Source organism: Castor canadensis, chromosome 12 (assembly GCF_047511655.1).
Source record: "Castor canadensis chromosome 12, mCasCan1.hap1v2, whole genome shotgun sequence".
Lineage (NCBI taxonomy): Eukaryota > Metazoa > Chordata > Mammalia > Rodentia > Castoridae > Castor > Castor canadensis.
This window is the reverse complement of record NC_133397.1, coordinates 102,086,439-102,100,051: the sequence shown is the minus strand read 5'-3', so window position 1 is coordinate 102,100,051 and position 13,613 is coordinate 102,086,439. Positions and strand designations below refer to the sequence as shown.

The following is a 13,613-nucleotide window of genomic DNA, read 5'->3' as shown; positions in this document are numbered from 1 at the left end:
ATCTTCTTGATGATCTTTTCTGGATGATCTTCTTCCTTGGGTTTCTGCTGGTAGAAGTGTATCTGCCCCAAAGATATGTCCAAATCCTACCTGTGACTGTGACCTTATTTGGTAGTATGGTCTTTCAGAGATACAAGTTATGACAGGATCCTACTGACTAAGGGTGGGCCCTAGTCCAGCAGCTGTTGGTCTTACAAGAAGAGGGACATTTAGACACAGACACAAAGGACACAGGGAAGAAAGCCAGTGAAGATCAAAGCTGAGGTTGGTGTAATGGGTATATAGAACCAAGGAATGGGAAGGATTGCTTGTAGTCACCAGAAACTAGGTGTGGAACAGAAACTAGGCATGGAACAGATTCTTCCTCAGAGCTTCCAAAAGAAATCAACTCTACCGATACCTTGATTTCAGACTTCTGGCCTCCAAAACAGTGAGAGAATAAATTCCTGTTGTTTTAGGCTGCTCCATTTGTAGTCATTTATTATAGAAGCCCTGGGAAACTAGCCCAATACCTTTAAAGTTCCTAGAAGCCCAGTTGTTTAACCACATGGTTTTCTACCACCACTTTAGATGTTTCTCAGGTCTTTTATAGCCACACTCTTAGCTTCATCTTAAACCAGGTTCTTTGACAGTACTTCTGTATTTAGTTTTTGCTTAAAATACACTTATTTCCTTCCTTCTTCCTTTCCTTCCATTTGCCCTGGAAATCCATTTCTTTTCTTCTTTGCAGTACTTGCGCTTGAACTTAGGGCCTTCAGCATAAGCCACTCCACCAACCTTGTGTGAGGGGTTTTCAAGATAGGGTCTCACAAATTGTTTGCTCAGGCTGGCTTTGAACTGCGAGCCTCCTGATCTCTGCCTCCTGAGTAGCTAGGATTACAGGCATGAGCCACTGGTGCCTGGCTTGAAATCCATTTCTTCAATATCATTTCCTCTTTGGAGATACTAGCAATTCTCAAAATTATACTCTCCTAACTCCTTTAAAAATTTTTAAATTAGCATACATTAATAATATGAAAGGATTTTGTTGTGATAATCCTGTACAGTGTACCTTGAATAAGTTTTATCTCTTCCATTATTCCTAACTCCTTTTAAACTGTCCTTTAATTTATCCATTTCCTCTTTCTCTTTTTGTTTGTTTGTTTTGACAGTACTAGGGTTTGAATTCAGAGCTTCATGTTTGCTAGGCATGTGCTCTACCACTTGAGTCACACCCCTAGCCCTCCTCTTACCTTTTAATTTGTAAGCAACAAGAAGTCAAGCAGTACCTTCAGCCTGAGAAATCTCTTTGCTAGATCATTGTTCAGTTCCTGAGCCACAACTTATATTCTCCATGTTAAAGCAGACAGTACCTTAATATAGATCCCTGTCCCTCTAATAAGATTTTCTCAGTATTCCCGTAAATTTTCACCCATAACTTTCTCAAAGGCTATTGTGCCTTCTATTGTGTGTGTGTGTGTGTGTGTGTGTGTGTGTGTGTCTGTGTGTGTGTGTGTGTGTGTGTGTGTCTGTGTGTGTGTGTGTGTTGGTGGGGGTTGAGGTGGTTCTTTTGCAATGCTGAAGATTGCTTTTTTTTTTTTTTAATGGGACTAGGGTTTGAACTCAGGGCCTCATGCTTGTTAGGCAGGTACTCTACCACTTGAGTCACTCCACCAGCCCTGCAATGCTGAAGATTAAACCCAGGACTGTACACATATTAGACAAGTGCTCTACCACTGTGCTATATCCAGTCATACTACTGTTTCTTTAAGGATCTTCAATTTTTCACTGATGCTTTCCTCTAAGTCCTTACAGTTTCTGCCCACTGCTGGGTTCCAAAGATAGTCCCACATTTTAGGTTTTTATTATAGTAGTACCCATGTCCTGATATCAAAATGTATAGTAGTTATCAATTGCTATATAACAAATTATACAGAACTTAGTGCCATAAAACAACAAGCATTTATTATCTCACGAATCTAGTGGGTCAAGAATATGGAAGTGGATTAGTTGAGTGAACCAGAAGGTCCTTGGTCTCATGAGCTTACAGTCAACATGTTGGCCGTTGCTGTAGTCATCTACAGATCCATTGGGGCTTATACTTATTCTGGTGAGTTTGTTCTGGCTCTTGGCAGGAGGCCTAGTTCTTTATCACATGGGTCTTTCCATACAACTACTTAATATGGCACTGTCCCAGAGTAAGTGATCAAAGAGAAGGACAAGAAAGAAGCCACAGTACCTTTTTTGAACTTCTTTTGGATGTCCTCTTGTTAAGAAGTCAGTCACTAAATCCAGTTTACACTCAAGGGTGGATTATCAAATAATTTTTACTCATTTTTAAAAACAAACTCAGAGAATTCTAAAAAACTCAAACTTACAAAAGCAAAGAATAGAATGGTGTTTACCAGGAGATAGTTATAAGAGGGTGAATTGGGGAAATGTTGTTCAAAGGATACAATATTTCAGTTAGGAGGAATAAGTTCAAGAGGTCTATTGTATAGCCTGCTGACTACAGTTAATAATGTGTTGTACCCTTGAAAATTGCTAGGAGAATAGATTTTAAATGTTCTCATCACAAATAAGAGATCTCATCACAAATGAGATAAACACATGGTAATTAGCTTGACTTAACCATTTTCCAATGTGTGTATCTTTTAGAACATTATGTTGTACAGCTATACCTATATAAAAATTTTTAAAAATAGCTTTTGTCAATTAAAAGTTAAGTAATGAGGACTTAGATGTGGTGGACTGTACCTGTAATTCCAGCTACTTAATAGATAGACAGGAGGGTGGAGATTCTAGGCCACCCTATGCAAAAGTTAGTGAGACCCTATCTTGAAAACAAGCCAGGCATATTATTGCACATATCTGTAATCCCAGCTGTTCAGGAGGTGGAGGTAGGAGGATTGTGGTTCCCAGCCAGCCCAGGTAAAGTTAGCTTGAGACCCTATTTGAAAACCAAACTAAAAGGATTCAGGGCATGGCTCAAATGGTAGAGTGCTTGCCTAGCAAGTGCAAGGCCCTAAATCAGTTATCAGTACTGAAATACACACATTAAAAAAAAAAACCAAAAAAAAAAAACTATGAGGAAATAGAGTTAACTATTGTTAGTCTAACATTGGCTACTGTCAAAGTTATATTGATTGGCCTAATAAAGTGCATATCATTCAGAACACTGGAAATACAAGAAAAGCACTTCCTTCTGGAGTTTGGGTTTTTTTTTGGCAGTACTAGAAATCGAACTCAGAACCTCACATATACCAGGCCAGTGTTCTACCACTAAGCTATACTAGCCCCTTTTGGTTTTTTTCTTTTGCTGAGGCATCACCCCAACATCTCTTTGGGTAACAAAGACCAACTCATTAGTATAAAGAAATGGGTACATATACCATTTTAAGTGTATCAAGCATGTATCAGTGTTTGTATATTTGTTATGGTCATCTGAAATACCCTCTAAATACAGTTATCCTCAAACTTACGAAAAAGGCCCTTTAAATAATATCTTATGTAGAAATCTAGTGTGTAAGGCACATAAACTACCCTTGTACAAAGGAAGTAGGTCCAGAATCCCATTGGCTTAGCATCCCTTTTAACTCCTCATATTGGTGCCAGAGAGCCAAGGAATATAGTTTGAAAACTGCACTGATCTGCATAAGATGTGATCCCTTTCCAGCCTAATTCACAAAAATCTATTAATCTGTAAGATGGCAGAGCTCTCAAAGATAGTTGTTATAGCAAAATCACATACCATATGCAGTAGACTGATTTCTGGTGCTATCTCTTGTGTAATAATCGGTGGAAAGCCATTGTAGTTTGGGGAAATAGTTTGTGATTAGTAGAGTATTTTCATGTGCTATCTAATTTAATTATTTTTCTCTTTTAACAGAATGATACAACAGATCTTTGCAGGATTCTTCGCAAATTCTGCAATTCCTGGATCCTCACACCCTTTTTCTTGGTAAGTAACTAGTTGTTGTCTGTCTTACCTGCTGGATTAGCATCATTTTTAGCTATTATAGTTTCTGTCTTACAGAAAGAAGGAAAAAGTCTACATAGGTGAGTATGTAGAAGTGATTGGAAAGTTTTTAGACTTCCATTGTCTGCTGAACCCAAACTTAATCAGAACTTACTTTTTATTGTTCAGGATCAGGAGGGCGGTCCTGGTCCCTCAAAATGTTTGAGTGCTGAATATGTCTTATTACTTTCATATTCTGGTCTGAGGGAATGAGATGGTTCCTGCCAAGCTTGGTATCTGATTCTGAGTTTCCCCTCTGGATATGCAGGAAGATTTTATTCTTTTAAGAATTTCTGAAGTTGAAAACATGAAACCTTTCTTTTTCTAAAATAAGGTTTGCAAAAGAAACAAAAGGCCATAATTTAGTATCAGAGTGACACTTAGGTATGGTAGGGATTAAAAATGGAATTTCTTCTTGTCTAGACAATTATTTGTCACTTCTAAATCTGCTCCAGAAAACTTCTTCGCTCAGAGAGACTTGAGTCCTTCCCCACACTTAGTCCATTTCCTAGCCTCTAGTTCCTTTAAACGTGTTCCAGTCAGAGTCTGGACCTCCATCCAGGGTACTGCACCAGCAATACCAAGAATGAGGTACTGACAGGTCCGTTTTGTAACTGCTCTGAGTTGTGATTCAGAGAGACTTTGCTATGCCTGCTTCTGTACTAGAAAGCTTCTTATTGTCCAGGACCAAGCACAGCCTGTTTGATTGAGGGAAGTCTGATGTAGATTTTGGTAGCCATGAAGGAAAAACTTCCTTAAAAAGCAGCTCCAGCTACATTTAATGTAAGTTGGTGGAGAAAAAGACAAACCTAACCCTTAGGTAATAAGTCACTCATTTTGCTGTTGGTGTCATAAGGTATTTTAGATGGCATCACATTTTATGTTCCAGTTAAGTGAAATTCTTAGAGAATGAGAGGCTATCTCTAGATAATCTGCTTGATCTTGAAAATATAGAGAAATTCTTTGCCTCTTTATTCTAGAGGATTAGTGACTTTCCAGCTCTGAGGGAGAACAGGATCTTTCTGATAGTTTTTTTTTTCTGTGGTGTAAGGCAGAGCCTAGTCACTCCATCTAATGCTGTCTGTCTCATCTCATGTATAGGAGCGGAATGCTGCACTCCAACCCTGGGGACTATGCCTGGGGTCAGACAGGGCTTGATGCCATTGTAACCCAGGTGAGGAGCTGCCTTTTGAGGGTGTCTGTTCAGTGTGTCTCATGGTTCCACAGGCTTTCTGCTTTCCTTCTGCTACTTTCTGAAATGACAGTTACTCTGCTTTATCTAATATTTTGAGCTTTTTGGGTTTCCATCCTATTAAGTAGATAAATGGTTTATGGGGTTAGCTCAGTATTCATGTATCAACCAGGCCCAAGAGGATTCTAGAAGGTGATTTCACTTCCAAAGGAAGTAAAGACTTATCCTAGAACAACCAGTGTATTGTATTTTTGGCCTCTTGTTCTGTCCCATGAGGATCCTATAAAACAAGTACTTCACAAAAAAGGAGGGTCTCTCATGTTGAAGCAGGGATTTCTGCTAGATGGAGCAAAGTAGGGGAAGGAAGCAGAGAAAAAGGTATTCTCATGCCATGTATATTTGCTTCCACTTGTTTATGTTCATTTTAATTTAATTGGTTTTCCATTTCCCGTGTGGATTACTGAGACTAGCAAGCATGTTGTTTATATCCATGTCTTCTCATAGGCAGTAATTTACCTATTTCTTGACTTACTCTGTGCTTACTCTGTACTTCAACCCTTTTCTTCTTCCAGCAGAATGAAGTTTTTGGACCAGTTAGGTATTACTTTTTATTAAGCTGTAATTATTAAATCCATGATGTCATAACCCTTTTGCCACCCCATCCAAAGTTGCTTTGTGTTCAGAGGTGGGCCTTGAGATCATGCGTCTGTTTGTAGGTTATACTCATGTCACTCTGAGATTGCAAAGCAATTATAAGTCTTCTAGCAGTAGGAAAGGGGAAACCCAGGCCTCTTGGAGACTTGCAGATATAAGAGCAACTAATGTTTTTAACATCTATACTATTTGTTCTCAGCTGGAGCAGCTCCCTCTCCAGAGATACTGAGATGTCTGCTATTTCTTCTTCTTTTTTTTCCTTGTAGCTTTTAGGACAACTGGAAAACACAGGGCCTCCACCAGCCGACAAGGAAAAGATCACATCTCTTCCAACAGTGACAGTAACTCAGGAACAAGTTGGTAAGTTCATTTTCATATATATCCTGTCATCTTATGACCTCTGTTCAATATGCCAGTACCTTCCTATATGAAGCTATATCCCCCTAAAATTCCTGTCTAGCTACCAGATATGGAAGCTAATCAACAGGTATTTCCTGAGTAGTTACCATGTCCCTTTTCTTGATGCCATTGGGACTGAGGAGGTATAAGACTTGATTCTAATCAGAAGAACTTATAACTGGAAACAGAACTCACCAAATGTTTTAAAAAGTGTTGAAAATAGTGTTAGACAGATGATACTGACTGTGAAGAAAGGAAAGAGAACACATGAGAGGCTAGGAATTTATTCATGTTTACTTTGTGCTGGGTGCAGTTAAGTACTTTAGACACAGCCATTACTTTATTTATAAGCACTGAAGGGAGTTAGTGATTAGAGATTTTATTTTGGACTGAGACTTACTTCCCCCAGAAATTCAGGTTTATAGTAAAAGAAGATTTAAAGATAAGATGGATCATCTTAGGTCATTCTTAAGAAGCACTGTCTAATTTAGAATATCAGCATAGATATGGTATTTGAGTCAGGTATAGGAAAGTAACCTTATTAGATCTGAAAGAGGATCTGATTTGTGAAGTAATGGGAGGTATGACTAAATAGAGTAGCATCCTGTTTTAGAGAATCATGAAACTTCAAGAGAATGAAAGCTAAATGTTTTAGGTAATAGGGTCCTCAAATGGAGGAATGAAGGATTTTAAGAGATTTTAGGGAGGGTTAGTCTGGAGGTAGTATGTAAAATAGAGTGGAAGGGAGAGCAAGTAAAAAAAAGGATTGAAGAGGCTGTTACTGTGTCCTTATGGGATTCCAGTGGTGGTGGTGGCAATGCTGACAGAAGGGAAAGGGTAGATTTAGAAGTTCATTTTCAAGATAGACTTTTCATTAGTCATCACATAGTGAGAGGAAGAAGGGGAAAAGATCAAAGATGATTCTAAGATTTCATGACTATGTAGCTATAAAGGTGGTACTGTCAGGGTGAATAGTGAGTGGGCTCTGATTTGGGTAAGGAGATGAAATGAAGGTCTTAATTCTTAAGTGCCACCTAAGAGTCCAAGTGAGAGTGAGCTGAGAATTGCTATGAAGCTGGTCTTAGGGGAATTAGCTGGAGCAAAATTATAGGATATATTTGAAGGGTTAAAGGCCTAGAATTAGGGATACTGCCTGGCAGGCTGTTTCAGTAGAGTTGGCCTGAGAAATAAAAGTTGGAAAAGTTGGAAGGTTGGTGTGAATGTAAAGGAAGGAGTGAATCTACTAAGTGATAATCCTCCTCCAAATGCCTTGACCACTGTTGAGGTGTGGAACATATCCCAACCACTAGGAATATAGACTAGCTGATATCATTAGCTAAACTACCACCTCTATCCCCATTTTGAAATATTTCTGCTTCTGATCTGCCTCCCATTTGGTGCAACTTTTCTTGTGTTTCCTGTGTCTTTTCTTTATGCATTGTTGGGGTCGTTAGAGACATTGGGTTAGTTTTTTTCCTTCTTTTTGCTTATTTACTTTAAAAGGCATTTCTTCCTCCAATAGATACAGGTTTAGAATGTCCAGTATGCAAAGAAGATTATGCAGTTGGAGAGGAAGTCAGGCAGTTACCCTGCAATCACTTCTTTCACAGCAGTTGTATTGTGCCATGGTTAGAACTGGTAAGTACAGCCAGCTGTGATGAGGCAACTGTGCAAGTCACATATTCTTGTAGGGATGGTTCAGAGTAAAGGTATAGTTAACATCTTATAGAGAGCTGAATAGATCAGATTTTAGTCCCATAAATTCCTGACTAACTCCTAGTACCACCATCACTATGTTGTTATATTACTATTTCTTTAGAACTTTCTAACTAGTGGAGAGTAAACCAAAGCCTAACTAACTAGAAACACTGTGGCCTGCCACTTGTTTTTGCAAATTAAGTTTATTGGAACACAGCTATACTCATTTACTTAAATTGTAACTATTTTTGTGCTATATGACAGAGTAGTTGCAGCAGAATTGGTGTAGCCTACCAAGCTTGAAATACTTACTCTCTGCCTCTTCAAGGAAAACATTTGCTGACTCTTTCTCTGTACTACATGAAGAAGTGGTGAGCACATACTTGTCTATCAGATCTCAGGTCACTGTTTCTAGTTAGTTCTGTTTGGTGACAATGTGTAAACTATTGTTAATTTACTGGCCTGGAATTCTGTCTGTCCATTCTGCTTAAAATTCTGTTCAGGAGAGATATCCTGGCATCATGCCTTGGAGCCCAATGTGCACTGTGTTAGGGTGCATGACCTTTTTGTCTTTCTAGTTATCAAGTCATAATTTTTGATGGGCTAACTTTCAGGATTTCTCATGTATTAGTACCCCTAGCTACTCAGATGAGGCTGTTTACATGGATTAATATCTTTCTATTTCAGCATGACACATGTCCAGTTTGTAGGAAGAGCTTAAGTGGTGAGGATTCTACTCGGCAAACCCAGAACTCTGAGGCTTCTGCAAGCAACAGATTTAGCAGTGACAGCCAGCTACATGATCGATGGACTTTCTGAAACTAAAGACCATACCTGAACCAGGGCTGTTTGTGGTAGTCTTCTTATCATAGCTGTAAATTATAGTAAAACAAAAAAAGTAGTAGATGGATTTAGGAATCATACAAGAAACCCAAACCCATAATATTAATGCAGTGAGTGTTTTTCTTCTTTAAACTTAGTATCTACAGATGGACTTGTATCTCTAACCAAATGCCTCGTGTTCTTGAATTCAGAGTGATAATTTTTTAAGTGTGAAACTTAATTATGTCAGTTTGTTCCTGCCTGAATAGAATCTGTTCCTTAAAGTCTAGCTAGATTCCTGCTATCTGTCATGTTGCCTTGTAATTGATGTCTCCACTTCCTCTTCCAACCTTTATCCTATATTTAGTGTATTTTACAGTAAATACAGAAGAACCAGAGCCCTAAAGTTCAGCTAATATAAATTTCTTTTGTCTTAATTGTACAAAAACACATCTACTCTTGACCACATTTGCAATGAAATGAGTTAAGATTAATTCAGGAATCTGAGACTACTAATTTTGTTTTGTCTTGACCCTCAGAGAGCAAATCAAAGAATTATAGTGGGAAGAAAAAAGTGGCCTATCACCATATGTTTTGGTTTTCTCATTTTAATTTTCAAAGACTATTTCAGGAGGTGCAGTTTCTCTAGAAACCAACATGGCATGTCTTGGGAGTCTTATATTGATAGGAATATGATTCTGGTTCCTTTTTGGGAATGAGTTGGGCAGCATGTAGATACAGAAAGATGTTTGAAATCTTCAGTTCTGATATTTTTTTTAATGACCCCAACTCACTGTTTACTTTCTTTTATATGAGGGACCTTACAATAATTTCTCACATAGAAATAGGATTATTTATAACTGCTTCTACAGACAGTTCAATGTATTTGGTAATTCATTGCTCTTTAGGAATTGAGATTTTTGTATGTCTTATTTTAATTTTTTTAAAAAACTTTCATCTCTCAAACTTTTTCCTGTTCTTCTTGGTTCTGGCTATACTTGGAATCAAGCTGCTTAATGTGATTATGCCCAAAACAACTTGATCTGGGAAAGATAGGCCTTACTTTTTAAGTCTAACAGTGTCCATTTACATTCTCTTTAAATGCTTAAAGTTGAATAAATAAAGGATGTCAATAATGTTGTTGGAACTTCAAAGTCTCAAGGACATAAAGGGATGTATATATGTGAATATGTGTTGGTATACCAAAAAGGGTATTTAAGGTGCATAAGTGGCAACATTTGCAGTATCACATCAGCCTTTCATACTTTAGAATGATCAGAGTAAGATCTCCACTATTTTAGTGAGTCTCTGTCTTGATTTTTGTTTGACTGTCACGTACTGACTTGGGGGTAAGGGAATAGGGGGGCATTAAAGATAAATTTGTACTTTAGTAGAAGGAGGAGGAGTTGGGGAGGGAAGAGATAAAGTAGAGAGTAGCCTGCTGAATTTACAGGTGACCAAAAAGGATATGTCAGGTAGCCCAGAGGGAATAAAATTTTTCTTATATACCTTTCCTGTTACACCTCTGTAATGATATTTTTCTTTGAGAAAAGTGATCGTTTTAACTGTAATTAGTGTATAAAATGTAGCTTGAGAATACACATTAGTTTTGGATGGGAGGGGGTGAGGAGAATGGGGGGGGAGGCAAGAGTTATATTAGAAATATTTGGAGGAAGACTGTGTTGAAATTGGAGCACATTACAGTTTTCAATTAGAACTTGAATCAGCTGTCTCAGAAAAATTATGGTAACTTGGGAACTTTTGTCTACCTGTTGGTTTCTAGATGATGCCAGGACATTTAGTTAAATTTTTAGTTAAAACTGGAGAACTAGTTCTGAGTAGTTTTACAAAGTAAATTAGACAGGAATACTTTGTAAACAAAGTACTAGACAGGAATCTGCCTGTTGATGCATAATAAATAGCATCAGACTAGGTTATCTTAAATTTTCTTTACTCTTTTTTTTTTCTGTAGTAAAGGACATAAGACTCATTTTGCTATTTCCCAAACTTGTCCCACTTAATGAATTTGTAATTTTTTACTGTCTGTTCTTGTAATAGGAGGCATCTCAGACTTCTAGATTAGTGTATGTTAAGGAGTTAGGGTTTTTCAGGTAAACAGAACTGATAGGATATATATGTAGATATAGAAAGAGATTTATTATAAGGAATTGTCTTATGCAGTTATGAAGGCTGAGAACTCTCAAGATGCTCTGTGGGCCAGCTGGAAACCCAGGAGAACAGTTGGTGTAGTTCCAGTCCAAGTCTGAAGGCTTGAACACCAGGAGATATAATGGTATAAATTACAGTCTGAAAGTCAGTAGACTTGAGATTCAAAGAAAGCTGAAGTTTCAGTCCCAGTCCAAAAGGCAGGAAAGGCAGATGTCAGGAAGGAAGAGTAGCTCTTATTTGAGGGAGGCCAGTCTTTTGTCCTATTCAGGCCTTCCACTGATTAGATGAACTTCTCCCTTCCTCCCCCCAATTAGGGATAATGCTCAGTGTCAACTTGCTGATTCAAATGTTTATCTCATCCAAAAATGCCTTCAGACACACCCAGAATAATGTTTGATATCCTATGGCCTAGTCAAGTTAACACATAAAATTAACCATCACAGTGAGTAGAATAGAAATGACACACACAGAGTGATCTTCATCTCACTTAAGTCTTGCCTCTACAAGAAATTCTGCCTTGGCTTAGAGACCTCAGTGGTATGGTATATAGTGTGTACCTAATTTCTTCTTAGCCTTAATAAGCCTAGAAATCTGATATGCCTCTCATTCTAGCAAGAAACATTTTAGATTCATAGGTTAGGGTTAAGAGTTTATTTCTCAAAATGCCTTTCCCTTAAATGTTTCAAATAGTTTAGGTATAGGGCCCATAGCAGAAGGCTAGACAACCTGAACTTTTCAGGTACTTATTCCTTTATAGCTGGAAGCTTTACATACTTAGGAATCAAGGGAGACATAAGAACTCTTATTGCTCCAATCAGCTGTCTCTGATTGTCAAAGAGATGAGAGAACTGTTAGGATTTTAGATCTTGAGTTCTTCAGTGTGAACTTGAGGCCTTTATGTTTATATTAAATGGCCTCCCTACCCTTTGAATACTACACAGAGCTGAATAGATCATTTTCTTATTCTTAATGTCTTCTTGTTCATTCTAATTTTTCTTATCATATATGTCATATATATGTATATGTATATTCCCTCCTGTCTGTTACAATTTAAAGCAACAGGGAAGGAAATGATTTGATTCTCAAATAACTAGGAAAGATTTCCTAGAAATTAGTAGACTTGAAGTTGAGAGATTATATAGGTTGGTGCCTTGCTGTCCTCCTAGTGATTATTTCTCCTTAGGTAATTTCCAGATAGGTTAGTCTAACCCATTTTCATGTGGGTTATTTTAGCTGGACAGAACTGGGAAGCTGGGCGGGAAGGGCAGAGAAGTGGACATTTAGCTGATAACCCTAACATCTTTAAGGTTTCAGAGCTAATGAGTTGGGAGGAAGAAGAAGAAATAATCTTTATATTAAAAATTAATTTTTCCTCAGAGTTCCTGTTGCCAATTCTCTGAAGAACTGAGAAATCTGACAACTTCAGAATGACATATTGTCCCTGTTGCTATAGCTCCTTGATTCTTTCCTTACAATAATGTTTTAATTTCTAAGAAAAATAATTATTTTGGCAGAAGATAGAAATTCTACTACTTAAATAGCTTACTCAGCTCAGTATAAATTTTATTTATCAACATTTGCTGCATAACAATTAAGCAAATGCTTCTTAGAAGTTTTCTTTGAGCAGTACTCTGGTCCAATAACTGGTTTTCAAGTTAGAAGGAAGATTTTTGGAGAAGATCCTTTTTTTTTTAACTTCAGCAATTCTCACTTTGATTAAATAGTTATTAAGGAAAAATTCTTGTTTATGTGTTTGTATTGCACATTCATGTATATTTGTATATATATAGATAATGTATATACTCACATCTATACACATTTCATGCTGGAAGAAGAAGAGATCCAGTGGGCACTGAAAAATAGTACAGAAGAGGGCTGGAGCCTCAGTCTGATTGTATCATTTATATACGTTCAGGTCCCGTGTTTCCATGAATTTTCTTTTACAGAACATTGTTGACTTGGACAAGTACTTTGTTACATGTGATCTGTGGCAAAGAGATTTACTTGAAGTAAAGACCTCATGATTTCCAAGGATTGAGAATAAATGACGCTAAGGACAATGTATTCATCATCCGTTGCTCCTATATTATAATCAGTTGAACTCAAATATAGTTACCTTTTTTTTTTTTTTTTTTAGTTTCATGTGTGTTGCTGGGGATCAAACCTAGGACCTCATGCTTGCTAAATGTGTGCTACCACTGAGCTACACCCCTGGTCCTAAAACACTTCTTGATGTAATTATTGATACCACATTGAATCTCTCATGATTTTCTGCATGCTTCAGTCTCTGTCTGGTTTCCAGGTGCTGTTCCCTCAGTGAATACAAATTAAATACAGCAACGTTCACAAAATTAATTAGGGGGAAGCATAATCTGTATCTGTTCTAAGTCACAACAAAACAACCCTTAGGGCTTCAGCAATGAGGGGTGTTTCAGAGTTGGTTGCGTGAGCTGAAAAGGAAGACAGATTTTAGGAGAAGGAGCATGGTCCATAGTCAAAACCCTCTGCCCTCTGTTAGAGTTGGGAAAGTGAACATTCTATTAAGAAGAATAATCCAGTGGAGATTTGGAGCAATTGGTAGGAGAGACTGATCTTATTGGGAGTTTCCAAAATGAATCTCATCATAAGTTCTAATGGAAGGGAGTTGAGCTGAACATATCACAAATGGTTTTCCTGAAAGGG

General features: G+C 37.6%; 1 protein-coding gene across 2 annotated transcripts in view; it reads left to right on the top strand.

Moving 5' to 3' along the window:
• The window catches only part of Rnf115 (ring finger protein 115), a 79,274-nt gene extending 66,272 nt beyond the window's left edge, over positions 1 to 13,002 (top strand). For both annotated transcript variants that reach the window (XM_074050607.1, XM_074050608.1), the window contains 5 exons: positions 3,869 to 3,940; positions 5,099 to 5,171; positions 6,110 to 6,203; positions 7,765 to 7,880; positions 8,628 to 13,002. In XM_074050607.1, coding sequence (XP_073906708.1) covers positions 3,869 to 3,940; positions 5,099 to 5,171; positions 6,110 to 6,203; positions 7,765 to 7,880; positions 8,628 to 8,759 — 487 coding nt within the window. In that variant the 3' untranslated portion in view covers positions 8,760 to 13,002. The remainder of the gene's footprint in view (positions 1 to 3,868; positions 3,941 to 5,098; positions 5,172 to 6,109; positions 6,204 to 7,764; positions 7,881 to 8,627) is intronic.
• The last annotated feature ends 611 nt before the right edge of the window (positions 13,003 to 13,613 follow it).